This window comes from Episyrphus balteatus, chromosome 3 (genome assembly GCF_945859705.1).
Source record: "Episyrphus balteatus chromosome 3, idEpiBalt1.1, whole genome shotgun sequence".
NCBI classification, from domain to species: Eukaryota; Metazoa; Arthropoda; class Insecta; order Diptera; family Syrphidae; genus Episyrphus; species Episyrphus balteatus.
In genome coordinates, this window is record NC_079136.1 from 73,377,292 (window position 1) to 73,396,144 (window position 18,853).

An 18,853-nucleotide genomic window follows, 5' to 3' on the forward strand; every position below is an offset into this window, starting at 1 on the left:
GAAAACCTTTTTTTTTACAAAGCAAACTTATATTCTTTGTAGAGAATTGAATGAAGTTTTTAAATGTGTCCTTAAATTTTCTCTTTAGTGATCCGTTGTTGAGATATTGATAGTCAAAGTCAAAAGTATGGTTTTTGGTTTGATGACTGATATTGCAGTGTAAAAAAAATCGTAGAAGTTTGAAACAAACGGAATTCTAAAGCCTAATAAAAAGCCTTTCTAAAAATAATAATCATTTTATCAGAAAAAATTTTCCCACTTCCTTATGAGAGAAGTAAAAACAAAAAAAAATTAGAAAATTTTGGTTTTTGAACATTTGCAACAATTTTGCTATTTTACCGTTAGAAATAAAATATTTTAATATTTAATCCTAAAACTAGAAGAATAGAGCTTTCACATCCTTTTTATTTTATCATGATGCGGCTATTTTTTACTGAGATACAGCCTATCGAAAATCACTAAAAAAAATCACGATTTTTTTTTGTTCCTTTAATTTTTTGGGCTAGTGTATATTCCAGAAAGAAGAATGCGTCAACGTGATTTTCTTAATATCCCTAGACATAGATTTAACTATGGTTGTAATGAATCTTTCACTAGATGCATTAAGCTTTATAATAACTACTGTAATGAAATAGACTTGGCAATGAATAGAAATGATTATAAAGCAAAAATATTGTATTTATTGAATTAATTAAGCTTTTAATGAAATTTGTAAGTAGTCTGTAAGATTTATAAGTCCGTAGATGAATAAATAAACAAGTACGTATAAAAAGGACAGACTTGTTAAGGTTTCGATTTGTAAAAAAAGTGGGCAAAACGGCGGAACTTAACATTGAAATTAGTGCATCTTCTGTTGCAAGTCATAATTTCGGTGTGTCTGTTAAAAAATATGTGGAGAATGTATTTATCGCGGGAAACTATAAATAACCAAATATGAAAAACAAAAATATAATTAAACTATGCAAAATCTACCATAAATGGACAAAAAATTAAAAAATGCACTAAACAGACGCATTTTGAGGAACTCACTTTAAATCGCGGATTGACTCCAAAATGCCTGGATTTGGAAATGCCATTCTTTTATCAAAAACTTTGTTAGCTAAAGTACACCCTTGGCAGGGAGCTCGAGGAAGACAATTTTGCCATATTTATGGGAAGATAATACAGTATTATTTATCTCATAAAACAAAAATTGAAAAAAACTGGGTCGAATTACGGCACACGATTACGATCATACGTTAACGTTTTGACTATTTCTGTCTCTATTTAATTATTAGAAACATAGCAACCATTCGTTAACGAACGTATGCCATAATTCGACCCCTGAATTCTGAAAGGAACATATTGGTATGCTTCTTTCATTCAAAAACAAAGTTTTATGGACCACATTCCCACAAATTTCTATCTCAATGATCCGTGAAACGCAAAGGAACTGTAAAAGCTCCGTAAAAATTTGTTCCAGAATGCGGAAAGCACATCAACATGTCCCTTTGAGAATTCAATTTTGTTTTTCAATTTTGGTTTTGTGAGGTAGGTAAATACTGTATTATCTTCCCATAAATATGGCAAAATTGTCTTCCTCGAGGTCCCTGGGTACTTTTGCTAAAAAACTTCTTAGGAAGTTTTCGAGGGGGGTGGGGAGGGGTATATAAACATTTAAAACAAATGAATGTCTTGATTTTACAAGTATTTTTAATGCAAATTAGTTCAATGTTAAGTTTAAAAGGAATTTGGTTTGTTTATTTGTCACTCTGACTCACCATTTTTATTTCCCGGATTGTTGCTGTCGCACAAACTTCCTGAATCATAAGAATTCCATTCGGAAGGAGGCACGTCACATGGACCATATCGGGTGGATCGTTTAGCCAACAATCCATGGAAAAATTTGGACTCGGTGAAGGCGCCATTGTAGTGAGCAAGTTGAAGTCTATTGAAGCAATAGGATGATGATGGAGGAGAGGTGTTGTTGATGAGATTTTTGGGGACAATAGAGCACGGTTGTGTGCTACGAGATTTTACAAAGATAGCGTATTTTTTGTGTGTTTTACGAGAAGAACTTTTTCACTTTCTTTATTTTTTGTTTTATTTTTTTTTATTTAGTGCTCTATAAGAAAAAAAAACTATTCTTATTTTCTTCCTTCTTAGGTGAATTGAAATGTAGTTAGTCCAGCATGAGTCATTTGGGTTGTGTGTCGATTGAACATACTGTTTTTTTATATTTTACTTTATTTTTCTTGGAATTGAGTGTTTAAATAGAATATTTTATTTTTTGTATTTTGTAAAATTGATAATTTTAATTTTCACAAAAATAATAAACTTTCTGTTTTGTTTCTGACCATCTCCACCATAATTTTCGGTACAAGTTTTTTTTTTTCTTTTCTTTTTCTTTTCTACTCTGTATTTCTTTGGTTGTCTTCTTTGGGAGGCTTGTTCTTTGTTTTCTATTTGTCATTCTTGTCTTTCTTTTGAGATTTTTTTTTATAGCGACGGCTAGTGGCTAGGTTTGTTTGATTTTTTATTTTGAATATTGTCATTATACGTGGTGTACATGGGCAAATTTTGTTGGTACGTATAGATTGGCGTAAATTTTCAGTGGCAAATTAAGGCAAATTGTACAAATATTTAATTCGTGGTTCAGTTATTTTTGTAACACTTGTTCAAGGTTCATAAATGTTTAGGGGTATTCACGATCTGGTGCAACAGGCCTAGTAAAAATGTAATTTTTTTTTTTACAATAGATCGTGAACGCCCCTCTTCTTATCTATAGTAAATATTGAAGTATAAATGATGTTTTTTTTTTTCCTCCACCGTTGCTTCTTCTTTTTTCCATTTTTTATAATTTAATTCTTTGTTTTGTTCGGGTTAATTAATTTTCACTAATTATTTTACATCAAAAGAAACTAAATTACGGGACATGATAAGCGACAACCATTATAAACAGAATAAAAAAAACAAACTGTTTATCATGGGCGACGTGACGGTGAGCTGCCATCTGTCAAAAATAATTTTACTCCATTGTATTTTTATTTTGCAATAGGGTTAGGCTATAGCAAAAGTACAAGACTATTGTAAAATTTCACACTTTTGCACTTTTGCAATGATACTAGACCAGTTGCATCGGATCGTGAATACCCCTTATGTTAAAATAACCAAATCCATGCTTGATCCAAAATTGAACCACTGGTAATTTGCCGAATTCGGCAAGTTTAATTTCTGAACCAAGGCTAAACCACTTTTGTACAAATGGCCCTAAGAAATACATTTTAACAGACGACAAATTCAAGAATTTTATAATAGGAGTATTCATGCAACGGTGTAAACTCTGGTTAAACCTGGTAAAATGAAAAATTTGGTATAGAAACTGTCAAACCCATTCAAAATTTTTACACGATTACCATAGTTTACAATAATTCATGAATACCCCAAATCTGAAGAGCTTGTTCCAAATGTGAAGCTTTTAAAGGTGATGCTAGTTTCCATTAGTTTCACTTAATTCGCTGTCACTGAAAATGCATGTGTTGCATGCGCGCCTCTTTTTGAAATTCCATGAGTGGGTAAGAGAAAAATCATGTTGGCGTCCTCTTTTTTTAATTTCAAAAAGAGACAAGCCTCAAACGTCACCGTGTAATAGCCGACTTACAGAATTCATAACGGCCGTTTTGTCTACTTCTTTTGTAATTACTAGGCTTCACTTTTGAATTTTTGCAAAAAGTGGCCAATGTAGTTGAAGCCTAAGAAATTTTTTAAAAATCCCAATTGACACACAGCCTTAAGGGTACAAACTTGGGAAATTCACAACTCCCAAAAATATGCAACAAAAAATTAAAAAAGGACCCTTTTACCGTTATGATAGCCATACTTGTCAATTTATGAAAAAAAGTAAAAAAAAAAATTATTTTACTTGGACAAGTTTTTTTGAACACAACGCTTTGTCGGATCTCTTGAGACCTTTTTTTATAAATTAAATTGAAGAGAATAAATACCCACCGCAAATATATCATTTTAAATAAATTGAATTAAAATTTCAATCAAGTGTTTTTTTGTTTTCTTTTATGTATCCTGACGACATGTATAGAAATAACGTGGAGAATAATAATGTAAGAATAAATATTTTAACAACTTTACAATGTAAATTGAAATTTTTATTTGAGTAAAATAAATACACACGTAAATACAAATTCATACAATAATAAAAAATGCAAAAAAGTAGTCTTCTTTTGTATGAAAGTGTGTTTGCATTTGTAAAAGTACCGTTGCGAGACATTTTTAAATGAAAAAAAAAATCACGCCATGTTTGATTAATTTCAGGAAAACTTTGGAACATTTTATGGGATGAATTGTCGTCAAGAACAGTACTTGGAAGACACAAGTACAATTAAAGAAGAAGATGAAATTTCCAGATCTCTTAAAATGTTTGCCATGTTAACAGCTTACAAAACTGGTAAGAGCTATGAGAAGCACATTTTTTTATATTTTAATAAAAGTTGATGAATAAGGGTTTTAATTAAGAGTAGCTATAAGGAATTATGTTGGAAAAACCTATTCGTTTTTAATCTAATTGATCCGTATTTTAATCTATAGGCCAATAGTTTTATCGGAGGCTTGCATACTGGGTAGACTATGATCGGGTTTGTAGGCTTCAAGGTCAGTTTTTTTTGTGCAAGATCATGCTTAAGACTGAGTTAATCAGCTTTGGCAATCTGGCCTTAAGACAATTATTGTGTACTACCAAACTTATTACTTGAGGCGCTTAACGCCAAAACGGCCTAACCCTCATTTTCAAAAAAAAAAAAATAAACTGAGTACACTGATCGGACCACAATAAAACAATTTAGGTAGGTATAATATGAAAATAAATTCCCATTAAATTATATAAATTAGAGTTAAAATTAGAACCAAAAACTCTTGTCACTCTAGTGGAAGCCATTTTGGCTTCACAGACAAAATTACCTAAATTACTATAACAAACGTAATTTCGGAATAAAAACAATACAACTCTTAGCCAACACTCCTAACTAAAAAAAAATTACAAACTAAGAATAAAATAATACTATTGTATAACTATTACAAGCCATTAAAAACGAAACCCTGAAAATATGATTTTCTTTAAACCCGTTTTACTCAAAACAAAATGTTTTTGGGGTTAGGCCGTTTTGGCGCTGAGCGCCTCATTTATGAAGCAATACAGGATCGCAATGTAGTGCACACTTTTATACGTATTTGTATTCCTTAAAACATGGCTAAAGTCTAGCAGTTATGCGGGCCTCTTAAATTTCGACATAGATTTCTTGTAACTATTGTTGTTGTTTTGAAAGAAAAAAAAAATCAAGTGTATGGTGGAGGCACATTTTTCCGAACACTTTCAATACAGTGGCGTAGATAGCTTTTTGCTGGGGAAGGGGGGATGCACATTTTTTTTAAGTTATAATAATACTTTTTCTTTATTGTTTTTATTCTCTTTAAAATGGAAAAATACAGGTTTTTAGACAAACTAAATTGTAACAAATTCTTGATTGGTTGTAAAAAAAAACTTTCGAATCAGACGTATGTAGTTTGGCAAAGATAAAGCCAGTTATGGAAAGAGAGCAAAAATCATAAAAACCGTCATAACTCGAAAACGGGACGAAAGCAGGAAAATTACCTCTTAAGTTGAAATGACCTCAGGAATCCATGGTTTTCATTTGGGGCGGTGACTGTGGGACACCCTGTGTATTAGGAAAGCTAACGGGTGTTTTCATAAACGTCGGAAATCTGCGTCTGTCCAATCGTCTTTCTGCTTTGCTGCATTAATGAACACACCAATTCTGCAGAATGTTTGCAGGCCTGCGTTGGTACAATTTTCAGCAGTCACTGAGTGTTCATAAACGTCAGAAAAAAAAATATATAAAAAAATTACCACAGAATGAGTTTTGTTTAAGCAAAAAAATATTTCTTTTTCAGTCCCCGAAAATATTGTTTTTAATAACCCAAAAAATTTGTAAACCGTGTTACATTAGGGTGGCTAAAAAAAATATTTTCTTCTAAAAAAATATAATAAAAACACCGAGTTGTTCACATTTAAAACAAATTACCTATGGAAAAAATTTTTTAATTAGGGTGTTCAAGAAAGTTTTTTTATGCGTTTGAAAAAAAAAATGTTTGTTAAGTGCGTTTTTGCTGTAGAAATATTAAATTCATGCCGAATTAATTAAATTGAATTTGGTTGAATTCTAAGCGTAAATGTTAAAAATACCATTTTTCTGAGCCCCCTAATTTTCTGAGCTACCCCAATTTTACATTATATTTCATAAACCATGTTTTACAAACTTTCTCTGCAGTGAAAAATAATTTTTTTTGTAATTAATTAAAAAAAAAAATTTGAACCACCCTAATGGAAATTTTTTTTTTCTTCGATAATTTGTTCAAAACAATATCCACGTTGATTTTTTTGGAATTCTTCAAGCAACTGTAGAAGATAACATTTTTTAGAGCCACCCTAATACAAAAAAATTAATATAAACTCATAATCTCAAAAAACACGATTTAGAAATTTTCGGTGTCATTAAAATTTAAATTTTTCGAAAAATGTAAAAAGAAACATTTTTTGCACCACCCTAATTAATATGTTTGCTTTTCATTTTTTTTAACAATATTTACATTTATTAACAAAAAAAAATCGAATCAAGAGTCAAATAAATTTCTTCTTGAGTTCTGCAGCAATAAAATTTTGGCTGCGCAATCTGCCCGATGTTGACGACATACTGACGTTTATGAACAGCAGAACTGCAGTTGGACTAAGTTAGTCCGATCGCAGATCTGACTTTATGAACACGACTAACGCAGACCTAAGTTAGGCAGACGTTTATGAAAACACCCTTCTTCGGGGCAGCTTTCGATCGCTTCCAATGAGTTCTTAGAGGAAGTATTATTACTTCGGATCAAATATCTCTTCCAAATTTTTAATTCTACACAGAGAAAAATGTGACCACTTAAAAACTAACAGATTGTCTTATTGAACTGTTTTATGAAGAAAACTTATTAAAATAAAGGAATAATAACTGTTTTCCATAGAGATTAAAATAATCCCAAACTTGAGAAAACTCTTATGTTTTCTTAACTCTTGTAGTGCGACGACGGAGATAATTATATTTAATTATTTTTTTTATGTGTAAAAATCGTTTAATCGCAACAAACAAAAAATTTAAAATGCATATTTTTAGAAGACAGTTAACTCAAATCAGTGAAATTTCATCGTAAGCTTGATTGAGAAAAAAACTACTTGAACAGCCTCGATTTGGATGATCTTTGTAGCATTTGCCATGGTGTTCAAATGTGTTTTTTTTTTTTTTTAAGTCAATTTGTGAGAAAATTGCACCTATCGCTTAAACAATGGAAGACTGTCCCTCACTCGCATATATTTTTTTTTTCCTTAAATTATGAAGACAATCATTTAGTGTCATTTAATTTATGAAATTTAAGAAAAAATGTTCGAAAACAAAATTTTTTTGTTTTGTTTCTATAAGACGAAACAATTCAGCCTTATAGAAAAAAAAATTGTACACGATAGCTTTTCAAATTTGAAACTGACACTATTTTTAGACTGTCACAAATATCCCAGGGATGTTTTTCAAACTGAAAGTTTGCCAACAACTGTTAATTTTCAAACTTGAGATTGTTTCAATTTTCGAGTTGAAGTCAACTTTCAATTTCGCCAAATCTTGAATTTGCTCAAGTTTAGACAATATTCATAAACTGCACAAATTTATCAACAAATTTACTTCACTACTGTTATTTATTGAATGAATGATAGTTTGACCAATTATTTGAACTATTTATGTTGAATCGGGCTTTTTTCGTCACTTCCTTCTTTATGCATACTTTATTTCATACTTTTCCCTATGTTTCGTCGTAATTTCTCGACTTCATCAGGGCTATTTTATTTTTTGAAGTTAAACATGAAAATATATTTGATACATTTAATAATGTCGTTTTCGATTGCTTTCACTCAAGGATACACTCATTCTGAAATCCAATAAAACAGTTCGAATCGCTTTCCCTCAATTGCTGATAATTTTAAACTTTGGAAAAATAAATAATAAAATACCTTTTAGGAGAAATATGTAGAAAATTGTTTTCTAGAAACCCTTGTGTTTTTGTTTTGCTGTTATGTATCATATGCTTTCTTATATGTTAATTATGTTTAACTATGAATTTTATCTTTTCAGAGCCGACGCAATCAAACTATCAGGTTGATGCAGTCATGCAAGAGTTTGCTTGTAACGGTTTTAGTTGTGATGAGCTAAGATATCAACGTTGTAATAACAATGAAACAACCAATTACCCTGATGGAGTACGAAATAATCTATGGAAACCGAAAACTACAAATATCGCAGAATACAATAGAAAACAACCAAAAAAAAGATACAATAATAATATTAAAAGTGGAAGATATGTAAGTAAACAATAAATTAAATGTTTGATGATTGATTTAAAAAAAAAAAACGAAAATTAGGCTACATGTATCAACCAAGTCCTTCCCAGTAAATCATTAAATAAATTAGTTTCGAATCTTAAGCACACGGGTAAAAATTATTATTGCAACAATTTTTAAAAAGTTGACCCACTGTGCACCGTGTTTTTTGAGAATAATGCAAAGTAAAACTAAACTTTTCACGAAAACGCTCAAAAGCCAATTTGATTTTAAAGCTCTTTTTTCTTAATAGTTTCAAATTGTTTCAAAACATTTATCCCAATTTAATTTTAATAGCACATAAAATGTAAAGTAATTTTTTTTTTGTTAGACTCTGTGTTAATTTATTTTCTGGACTTTGAAGTATCACGTTAAAACGGCCAATGAGGTTAAAAAAAATTGTACCCAAATTATGTTCAATGCTGCAATGATTTTGATACATACAAATAACAGTGTGTTACAGGAGATTCCTTTGAACTTTTGGAACTCTTTGTTTGGCCATTTTCGCCATATTTACATATATCAATTTTATCAGATCAGTTAAAAGTTTTTAAAAACTAGAATAACTCATGTTCATTCTTAAAATTGTTGTGTTTCTGTTTTTAGGTTTCTTTTTTAATTTTCTAATTATGTAAAATCTTGTTTCCAGTCTCCAGTAAGACATTGTGTTTTCTGTGAAAACAACAATCAACCACATGCTGTTGTCAAGAGCCATAATGTCCGTGACATACACGACAAGGTATTGTGTCCAAAACTTCGAACTTACATCTGTCCGATCTGCAAAGCGACTGGTGATAACGCACATACGGTTAAATACTGTCCACAAAAGCCAATTATCACAATGGAAGACGCCATCAAAGCAGAATCATTTCGCCTTTCTAAGAGTAGCTATTTCAAGCACCACATGAAGGCTTAATAAAAACGAGACAAAATACATATTAAAGCGCTGGAAGCGCATTCGTATTTAAAGTATTCAATAGAGTACGCTCATAAAAGCGTATCATTTCAAAGTGAATTTTAATTGACTTTACTTTTTTTTTGTTTTTGTATAACTTTTATTTTGTTATTTTTACAATTAAACGAAAAAGAAGCGTTGAACGCTTTTCGTTAAATTTTTTTATGTTATTTCTTAAATATTTTTTTTTCGATTTTTTGAATTAATTTCTTTTTTAATTTAATTTTATTATCAATTTCGAAAAGTAATTAAGCTCTACTACATAAAATATAGTGTTTTTCCAATTTTTACAATCATGACTATCTAAAATAGATTTGAATAATATTTATGTAACCAAATCTTAATTACAAACAATATCGTTTTATAAAATCAATCGTGTAAAATCAGTTTCCTTTCGGAACTTCCAATGTAATTTTAACATTATTATAAAATTAATTCGGAATAATTATAGTTTAAGATAAATAATATTTTTTATTAATACAACCGATAATGTGTACTGTTGAATCATCAAGTTAATAAATGTGTTTTTACACAACACGGCTTATATAGCTAAAATAAAATGATAATTTGTTTTGTATTCTTAACATGAACATAATGGTGTAACTGTAGCCTGAAGTAGAAGTTTTTGTCAATTTCTATTTCAATTGCAGTGATTTTATAGGGTTGAAATTTTAAATTTTGGCAGTTTGGTGAAAGTAACCCCCTTGGCCTGTTCTTTTACAAAATTAAGTTTGAGCTGGGATGTTAGATGTTTTCTTCACTAAAAGTTACACCAGACATACATAAATGACATACTCGATTGCTTTTTAAATTTGAAAATTACAGCATTTGTATAAACTGTCACATATATCTCAGGGATATTTTTCAAACTGGAAGTTAGCCAACTTCTGTTTTTTAAACTCGAGAGTTGAGAAAAATAAATGAAAAAACAAATGTTCAACTTTTGTTTCAACTTTCAAGTTCGCCAACTCTCGAGTTTGCTTCAAGTTGAGCAATAGTGAAGAAAATGGGTCTAGATGCGCTGAGCTCAATTGATTTCAATTTAACTGAACTGATTTAATTTTTGATGAGTTGATTTTTTTTCGGTCGTTACTTTCGTTGTAAAGAAGTCCATCGTTGAAGAATTGATATGTCCATTTCGATTTACCTCGTATTTTCCAGTATTCCAGCCAGATTACAGCTGAATTCATTAGATTTATTTTATAATTTCTGTGGAAACACGTACTTTTTTTTCTTTAATTCCGAAATAAAATTTTTAAGTTATAAATGTACCTACTCAATTGTAATTTGTGTATGCTTTAGAAACATTTTTATTTCGAAAAAATAAAAAAACAGCTGAAGTACCTAAATACCTACGGTATCATCTCTTGTGAACCTTCGCGCATTATTGAAACTGACTTTATTTAGTGTCTTAAATTTGTAAAATAATATCACTGTTTTTTTTAATTTGCGGTGTGAAAGCGGTTTACAAAAAACAATAATACAAATTTTAAGTTCGCCTTCTTGAACGATCGACTTCGTATTCCATAAGACTGGTCAACAAAATTTAACTTTTTTTTTGCCACAAGAACCAAAATATACTTTTCTAGTAGTTTTTAGGGTGCTGAATCCAAATCTGAAGTCAGAAAAATTTGATTGGCCTTCGTTTTTGAAATATTACCGTTAGAAAATTTCAAAAAACGTAATTTTGGCTGTTTTCGAGGTTCTGTTTTTATGTGGGGTAATTCATTATAAACAAATTTGTAACGGTTATTATAAGAACAGATTCGAGTTCAGCAACCCAAAAACCTTTAGAAAACTGTATTTTGATTCTTGTGGCAAAAAAAGTGTAATTTGGTTGGCCAGTGTTGTTTCTGATTCAAAGACCGCTACTTAAATTTTAAATAGCTGCGTTCCTTTGGAAATATTTATCTACTTTTTAGTACTTAAAGCTGCTTTGAACTACTTTTTCAATATAGCAAAGTATGTAGTTCAAAGTAGTTTTAAGTACTAAAAAGTAGATAAATATTTCCAAAGGAACGCAGCTAATATCTCGGGCAATAAAAGAGATATCGGAAAGATTTAAACATTTTTTGAAAGAATAAAACTAGCTCTTACAAATTTATTCACAACTAATTACTCCACATAAAAACATAACCTCGAAAACAGCCAAAATTACGTTTTTTGACATTTTCTAACGGTAATATTTCAAAAACGAAGGCCAATCAAATTTTTCTGACTTCAGATTCGGTTCTTGTGGCAAAAACCTTGTTGACCAGTGTAATCAAGCCAATTTTTTTTTTTTTTTTTCACAAGATGAACAATTTACCATATTCAGTTCCGACCATTAACTTTGGAGCATCCTGTTTACGGGATTCGTGTTGAAAGTTCTGGTTTACTCCCAATAGATTCATTAGGTTTTTAGCTGAAAATGTAGACATTTGAACAAAAAAAGATATTTTTCGATGATATTTGAATATTTCTCACAACTATTAAAGTTAATGAAAATGATTGATTTATGTAGTGGGAATTGAAGAACAAATAAAAACTATTTGAGGAATGAAAATGTCTTTGAATTGGTTGAAATTTCATTTTTTATGGAAATTTATACGTATAATTTACTACATGGCTTTGTTTAGCTTCTTAAAAAACAGTTTACAGTTAAGAACCGATGATGAACTTAAAGGAATTGTTGGTCTATTGGAAATTATGCGATTGCAATATCTCCAAAAGATAGAAGAGTTCGAATTGAATTAATCAAAAGAACATCCTGGAAAACCTAGCTCGATTGAACGTTGATCACTTAGGAAACATAGTTAAAAAATAGCCCTAACAAAATTGACTTCGCAAAGAACAAACAGAAATGGTTATTGTATTTTTATTAAAAAAGGGAAACCGTTTAAGAAAAAGTAAAAACAATGATGTGATATATTTTTTGTAATATTTTGTTGAAATCTTGAAATATATCAACTTTGCAATCTTCAATTTTTCTATAAGCACTCGGGAAGAATTTGTACACATCTGCAACTTTTATATACACTGCCGGTCAATAGAATAGGTTCACCTTGTAAACGAAAAAGAAGACATTTTTTCTCTTACAAAAACCTTTTCGTGAATACAGCTTCAGAACGTGGAAAAGTATTGTAACGGTAAATGCATATCCTTTATTGCAATGATTCTAAAAAAGAGCTTATATTGATTGGTCAATAGAATAAGTTCACCCACTTTAAAGTAAGTATGGGAAAAAGGACATTCCAAATGCTTTCGTTCCGAAGAAAAAATAAATTTTGCTCCCATTACAAAATCGATTTGAACAGTGTAATCGAATACGGTAGAAAATTCGTATGGCCTTAGAATTAATTATCAGATGATTTAAAAAAGGACTCAGGGGTCTTCTAAAAATAAAGCTATTATTTAAGTTTAAACCTTTATTAACAGAATTATATCGTCTCTGTAGTTCTAATACCTTGTAACCCAGAAAAGTCGATTTTTCAGGAGAGGCAAAAAACTAAGTATGAAATGTATGAGCATCAAAACAAATGATCTGATTTTGAGTAAGCGAAGATTTTAAAATATCGATTTTAGGTCTTTTCTATTACATCCGTATTTTTTTCAACAGTATAATTGCATCATTAGCCCAAAATCGGCGAAATGTAAATGTAACCCTTTTTTAAAACTTATAAAGCAAAAGCGATTTTAATAAAGATTTATTAAACTATTGAGAATCTGAAGTCCAAGAAACTTCGATAATTTTTTCTTATAAATAACAAATAAGTCAGGCTAATCGCAAACCTTGAATATGCTATGCATCTATGAAAAGTTATGTTTATGTTATGTTTTTATAGGTGAAAAATTCTATTTTTTTTTTTTTCGTTTATAAGGTGTATTTATTCTATTGACTGACGGTGTAAAAATAACAAAAAACTAAAGGAAAACTAATTTTTTGTTCGAAATTTGTAATTTTTTAAATCGTGACGGTTTTTTATCTCAACATGCTGTTAGTATTTGTACTAGATATTTAACTGCTACAATTAACGATAGGTGCACTCAACAATAAGTAAAATTATTCAACTTAACTTTTTGCAACAACTTATTTTAATCCAAAAAATCATAGTTATTGTTAATTAACAACAATTAACAAAATAAAATTGTTTCGGCGTTTAATTTGTAGTTTCAATCACTCTCTAAAATACAGTTTTTTATATGTACACAAGCCTAATTATTTTTTAAAACAATTTGTATTTTTTTAATAATTTTTTGATTAAATCATAACTAAATTAATATAAAAATTAAAAATAGGTTTTTTTTTTTTTAATTCCTAAACAAACTGTTCTTGACTATTAGCCGACAGCTCTAACAATCTCCAAGCTGCTTTAGGATTTAATTCATTCGGATCTCTACATAATACCCAAACATAATTCACCCGCATAACTTTCTCTGGATCACCTTCGACAACCTTTTTGTGAATACGATCTCGCACGCACATTATTTGTTGCGACTGAAAGGTAATAATTAGAACAGGTCCCTGTTCCATGACTTTACCCATAACCAAGTCAATATTTTCAATGTCAAGAATTTTCGAATCCAAATATAGACCAGCTGTCATTGCTTGATTAATAGGAGTTGCAATAATATTGTAAGTGCTTTCAAAACACCAGTCCTTGAGAATTTCCAAATTACCATGGACCATGGCTTCGAGGATATTGGGAATGATATCTGTCTCACAATCACGCAAAAATTGCTTTTGATCGAAATTAGGATCGATTTTACAGAGTTCGGTGAGTGTTTCAGAGAGTTCGGTTTTGGAAAATAGATTTCCCATAACATCGGAGACTTTGTCAGTCAACAATCGCGATGCCCGGATCATGGGATTCTCTGATTCTTCGTATTTCATTTTCCAATCTAGAACTTTATTCACGTAGGTGTTGTTGTTTTTAAAGTCTTCCCAAGATTGATAGAATTTAGAGTCTTTATGTAGTTCGACGCCAGTCGCATCCATGTTGGCTTCGACTATTCGGTCATCGGCATTGGTGACAACTTCGACACGTTTTCGAAGCTTTTCGGGGCTTCTATAAACACGGCCTTGTATGCTTTGTGTTTCCATTTCTTGTTTAATCATCTTCGTTGTATCGGAAATAGTTTGGAAAGCACCAGACTTTCCCAGTTTACCTCCTTTTTCGGAAATCGTGTCGGTAACGCCTTTGGCGGATTTCGACAGCTCTTCTCCCAATTGACTGGCTTTTTTGGCGAAATCTGTTTTGCCAGCTTCTCCAATTACATCGCTAACTTTCTCCTTAATGCTGCCAAGTTGTTCTTTAAGAATGCTCGAACTTTTTTGAGCTTCCGATTCGACGGCATTGAATTTTTGCCGCGCCGATTGCAACGCATCGGATTGTTCGAGTTTTTGAGCTTCTTCACGGAACTTTTTGATGTTCTCTTTCATTTCTTTATTTTTGTCCATTTCATTTTTGATGTTGTCAATGAATTGAGAGAAAAAACCGGGTCTCCGTGCAGAATACCAATTCTGGAGATGACGGAATTATTGTTTTTGTTTGAAATCATTTTTATTTTATAAATGAAAACATACCTGATGTTGGAGTCCCTGTAAATAGCATTGTGTTGTTAAGCGGGTACATGTTCCTCGATATGTTGTCAATATTTTATACTGAAAATAAGAATAGAAATTGATGAAATAGGTTCTTTTTAAAATGTGCCCTTTTCAATAACCCCGAAATTTTGATAAGCGAAAAAGTTATAGAAACATTTGTCTAATTGGAATAATTTTGTTAAACATACCATTTTGTGTATTTTATTTGTTTACTATTGACTCGATATATATTTTTAATAAAAACAAAGAAATAATTATGTTTTAAATCCGGAAGAATTTATGTAATTTTTTATTATTTTCGGGAGAAGGAAAAATCTATCACACTGCTTTTATCATGCTGTCGAAATGTCACAATTTTTTTGACATTTTTCTCTTGTGGTTTGGGGATGAAATAGTTCAGTGATGAAAATTGGATGGAAAGAAAAAAGTTGCATGAGATATGACATGATTACACAAGGCGTTTTAAACAGGGTTGGCGGAGGTATTAAATTTGAGAAAAAAACTACTTTTTTTGTTATGTCTGGTACGTACACTCCGCTTCAACTGAATAAGCACACAAATTTTCAAAGGTATTTTGTCCATTTTTTCCTAAGATTGAGCTTTCATGTATTTTTTGATGATGTTTACAGTTAGCCTGCGATGTTGAGAAACCAAATCAGAAAGAATAATTCTCAAAGTACCGCTATTTTTTTTCGTGTTCTCTTACAAAGCGTCCCATATGGAAAAATGCAGTTTTTTTTTGCGTCAACTGAATAGACACACGGTCTTTCAAGGTCAATATCTTCGTTGTTTATGAGAGTTTTGAGGTGTTTGGCATACCAAATCAAAGGTTGAAATGTTCTCAGTGAGATTTTGTCATTTAATTCAAATTAAAAAAAAAGTAGTAGATTAAAAGCTTTGAATACTGTCGACAGAGCTAAAATTAATTTGTTAACGGAACAAGTACTGACCGGGTATGCTATAGCTACCAAAATTGATCGGAGTTTTAGTGTGTTGCCTATTCGTACCTCAAAAATGAAAGTTCGTACAGCAAAAATATGAATTAAGGTAAAAAACGGCAAAAATAGCAGTTAATCGACGAGAAATTTTGAGATCTGCCTCCAATTCATTTGACTCTGGGGCAAAAATCAAACAAAAAGCTATTGTTTCTGCAAGTGTTTCAACACTCCGCAGAGTAATTAACAGCACGGATCATTTTAACCCATTAAAAGTCCAAAAGAAACCAACTTTAAACAAGCAACAAAAAGGTATTCGTTTAGAATTTTCTAGACTCCATATGAGCTGGAAAAATGAGTGACTCAAAGTGGTTTTTTCGTTTGAAAAAGGTCAATTTTGATGGATTCATAATTGAAGTCATCGGGGCCATCAAAATTGACCTTTTTCAAACGAAAAAACCACTTTGAGTCACTCATTTATCCAGCTCATATGGAGTCTAGAAAATTCTAAACGAATACCTTTTTGTTGCTTGTTTAAAGTTGGTTTCTTTTGGACTTTTAATGGGTTAAAATGATCCGTGCTGTTAATTACTCTGCGGAGTATTGAAACACTTGCAGAAACACCAGCTTTTTGTTTGATTTTTGCCCCAGAGTCAAATGAATTGGAGGCAGATCTCAAAATTTCTCGTCGATTAACTGCTATTTTTGCCGTTTTTTACCTTAATTCATATTTTTGCTGTACGAACTTTCATTTTTGAGGTACGAATAGGCAACACACTAAAACTCCGATCAATTTTGGTAGCTATAGCAGACCCGGTCAGTACTTGTTCCGTTAACAAATTAATTTTAGCTCTGTCGACAGTATTCAAAGCTTTTAATCTACTACTTTTTTTTTAATTTGAATTAAATGACAAAATCTCACTGAGAACATTTCAACCTTTGATTTGGTATGCCAAACACCTCAAAACTCTCATAAACAACGAAGATATTGACCTTGAAAGACCGTGTGTCTATTCAGTTGACGCAAAAAAAAACTGCATTTTTCCATATGGGACGCTTTGTAAGAGAACACGAAAAAAAATAGCGGTACTTTGAGAATTATTCTTTCTGATTTGGTTTCTCAACATCGCAGACTAACTGTAAACATCATCAAATAATACATGAAAGCTTAATCTTAGGAAAAAATGGAAAAAATACCTTTGAAAATTTGTGTGCTTATTCAGTTGAAGCGGAGTGTATATAGTTTGATTGAAATAAAAACCCCAAACAAAAAGTATTGTGGAATTATTGGTCAAAGTTTTTTATTTATTTATTAATTTATTCATCTACGGATATAAAACTTACAGATTACTAACAATTTTGATATAAAAATATAATTAAAGACTAAGTACCTGGTTGACCGAGCTTTGCTCGGTATCTTTAAATATTTTAACTTTCAGTGATAAAAGTCAAATGTGAGGCCTCAGTTATAGGTTATAGCTATAAGTAAAATCCATCATTTAAAATTGAACTATCAGGAATCTGAAATGTTTTACTGGTGAGCGTTCATAGCAATCAGTAAATTTACGTCATTAAATAATAATGTTTATTTGACATTCGCTCGCCAAACTATTTTTTTACTGATCATTGCATCAGTAATTTTTTTAATGATGGCACTGGAACAGTAAAAAAATGAAACGATATCAGTAAAACGAAATGGATTTTTTTTTGGCATTTGGAAAACAGTTGTGATTTGTGAATAAAATTTAACACCAAATGCTTCTTTTTGAAAAAATTAGAAAAAATAAGCTTTCAACTTATTTCATCAATATTTTGTTCAAAACAAAAATTTAAAGTATTCAAAATAGCTAAACAAAATTTTTACTGATGGATTTTACTGATAGCTATAACTGAGGCCTAAACAGCAATTTTTTGGAGTGGGTTTAAGTTTGCAATGACCAGTTTTTTCGCGGGTTTCAAAACACCACATTCCCAGTAATCCAGTTTATTTACGTTTGAATGTACATGCGACGATCAGCAATGGATAGAAGGGTTACAGGAATCTGCATTATCGAAAATGTCTACAGCAATGAGATCCCTTTTTGTTAAAATTTTAATTTACGGGTCAGAAAGTTTTGGATGGTGAATATAAAGTTAATTTTTTTTTTCAAAATTAGCCTTGCCGGTAAAGCTTAGTATGAAGAAATACTATTTTTACTCCTGTCTTTGTTTTATTCTGTATCAGTGGATTCTTTACTTCTTTCTTTTTTTTACTTATATGTTATAAGATTGATATTAGGTCAATGGTGTTGCTTGTTGTGAGTTATTATATTCTTATACGTTAACAATAGTCGCATTAAAACAAAAAAAAACGTAAAATAAAGATAATTAGTGATACCAAATTAACAAATTACTTAAAAGTTTCAATACATGATCAAAAAAGTCATGATCTTAAAAATGTTGTTTAGTTATTGTAACAAAAAGAAAAAGAACAATGCGTAAAACATGGAACCATCCCTCAAAATTTTATTGAAATCATTGAATCTGTCTCCGCGAAAAAAAAACTAATATAAAAGAAAATAATTCCAAAATGTTGTATTTGCCTAGAGGAAAAAACCCTCAAAATTTCATCGAAATCAATAACCAAAAAACTTATATGTGAGAAAAATAAGCGTAGCTGTGGGCGGATATTTCTAAAAGTACTTACAAAATATTTTATTCGCCTAGAGGACCAAATCCTCAAAATTTCATCGAAATCTTTAAAGTTGTTACCAAAAAAAATTCGATGTTAAAAAAGTGGGCGTGGCAGTGGGCGGATTTTTCCCAAAAAAAAATTCCAAAACTTTTTACTCGCTTAGATAAACAAACCCTGAAAATGTTATCGATCTCGTTAGAGCCGTTACCGAAAAAACTTATATGTTAAAAAAGTGGGCGTGGCAGTGCGCGGA

The 18,853-nt window shown here is 30.7% G+C and overlaps 3 protein-coding genes across 4 annotated transcripts in view; 1 reads left to right on the forward strand and 2 right to left on the reverse strand.

The window, feature by feature from the left end:
* Nucleotides 1-2,401, reverse strand: part of LOC129913945 (phosphatidylinositol 4,5-bisphosphate 3-kinase catalytic subunit beta isoform) — a 29,754-nt gene extending 27,353 nt beyond the window's left edge. The window contains exon 1 of the mRNA XM_055992949.1: nucleotides 1,761-2,401. Coding sequence (XP_055848924.1) covers nucleotides 1,761-1,907 — 147 coding nt within the window. The 5' untranslated portion in view covers nucleotides 1,908-2,401. The remainder of the gene's footprint in view (nucleotides 1-1,760) is intronic.
* Nucleotides 2,402-3,957: 1,556 nt separating this feature from the next.
* On the forward strand, nucleotides 3,958-9,964 carry LOC129914474 (uncharacterized). The gene is made up of 4 exons (XM_055993743.1): nucleotides 3,958-4,097; nucleotides 4,309-4,441; nucleotides 8,205-8,431; nucleotides 9,099-9,964. The coding sequence occupies exons 1-4, from the start codon at nucleotides 4,053-4,055 to the stop codon at nucleotides 9,363-9,365; spliced, it is 672 nt and encodes a 223-aa protein (XP_055849718.1). The 5' UTR covers nucleotides 3,958-4,052; the 3' UTR covers nucleotides 9,366-9,964.
* Nucleotides 9,965-13,455: 3,491 nt separating this feature from the next.
* LOC129913247 (mitochondrial import inner membrane translocase subunit TIM44) overlaps nucleotides 13,456-18,853 on the reverse strand; it is a 78,668-nt gene continuing 73,270 nt past the window's right edge. The window contains exons 1-3 of one of the 2 annotated variants that reach the window (XM_055991826.1): nucleotides 15,180-15,332; nucleotides 14,971-15,048; nucleotides 13,456-14,907 (exon numbers count right to left, since the gene is read on the reverse strand). In XM_055991826.1, coding sequence (XP_055847801.1) covers nucleotides 13,702-14,907; nucleotides 14,971-15,048; nucleotides 15,180-15,182 — 1,287 coding nt within the window. In that variant the 5' untranslated portion in view covers nucleotides 15,183-15,332 and the 3' untranslated portion in view covers nucleotides 13,456-13,701. Of the gene's footprint in view, nucleotides 14,908-14,970; nucleotides 15,050-15,179; nucleotides 15,333-18,853 lie in introns of those variants that run through there. The other variant, XM_055991827.1, reaches the window with a different exon arrangement.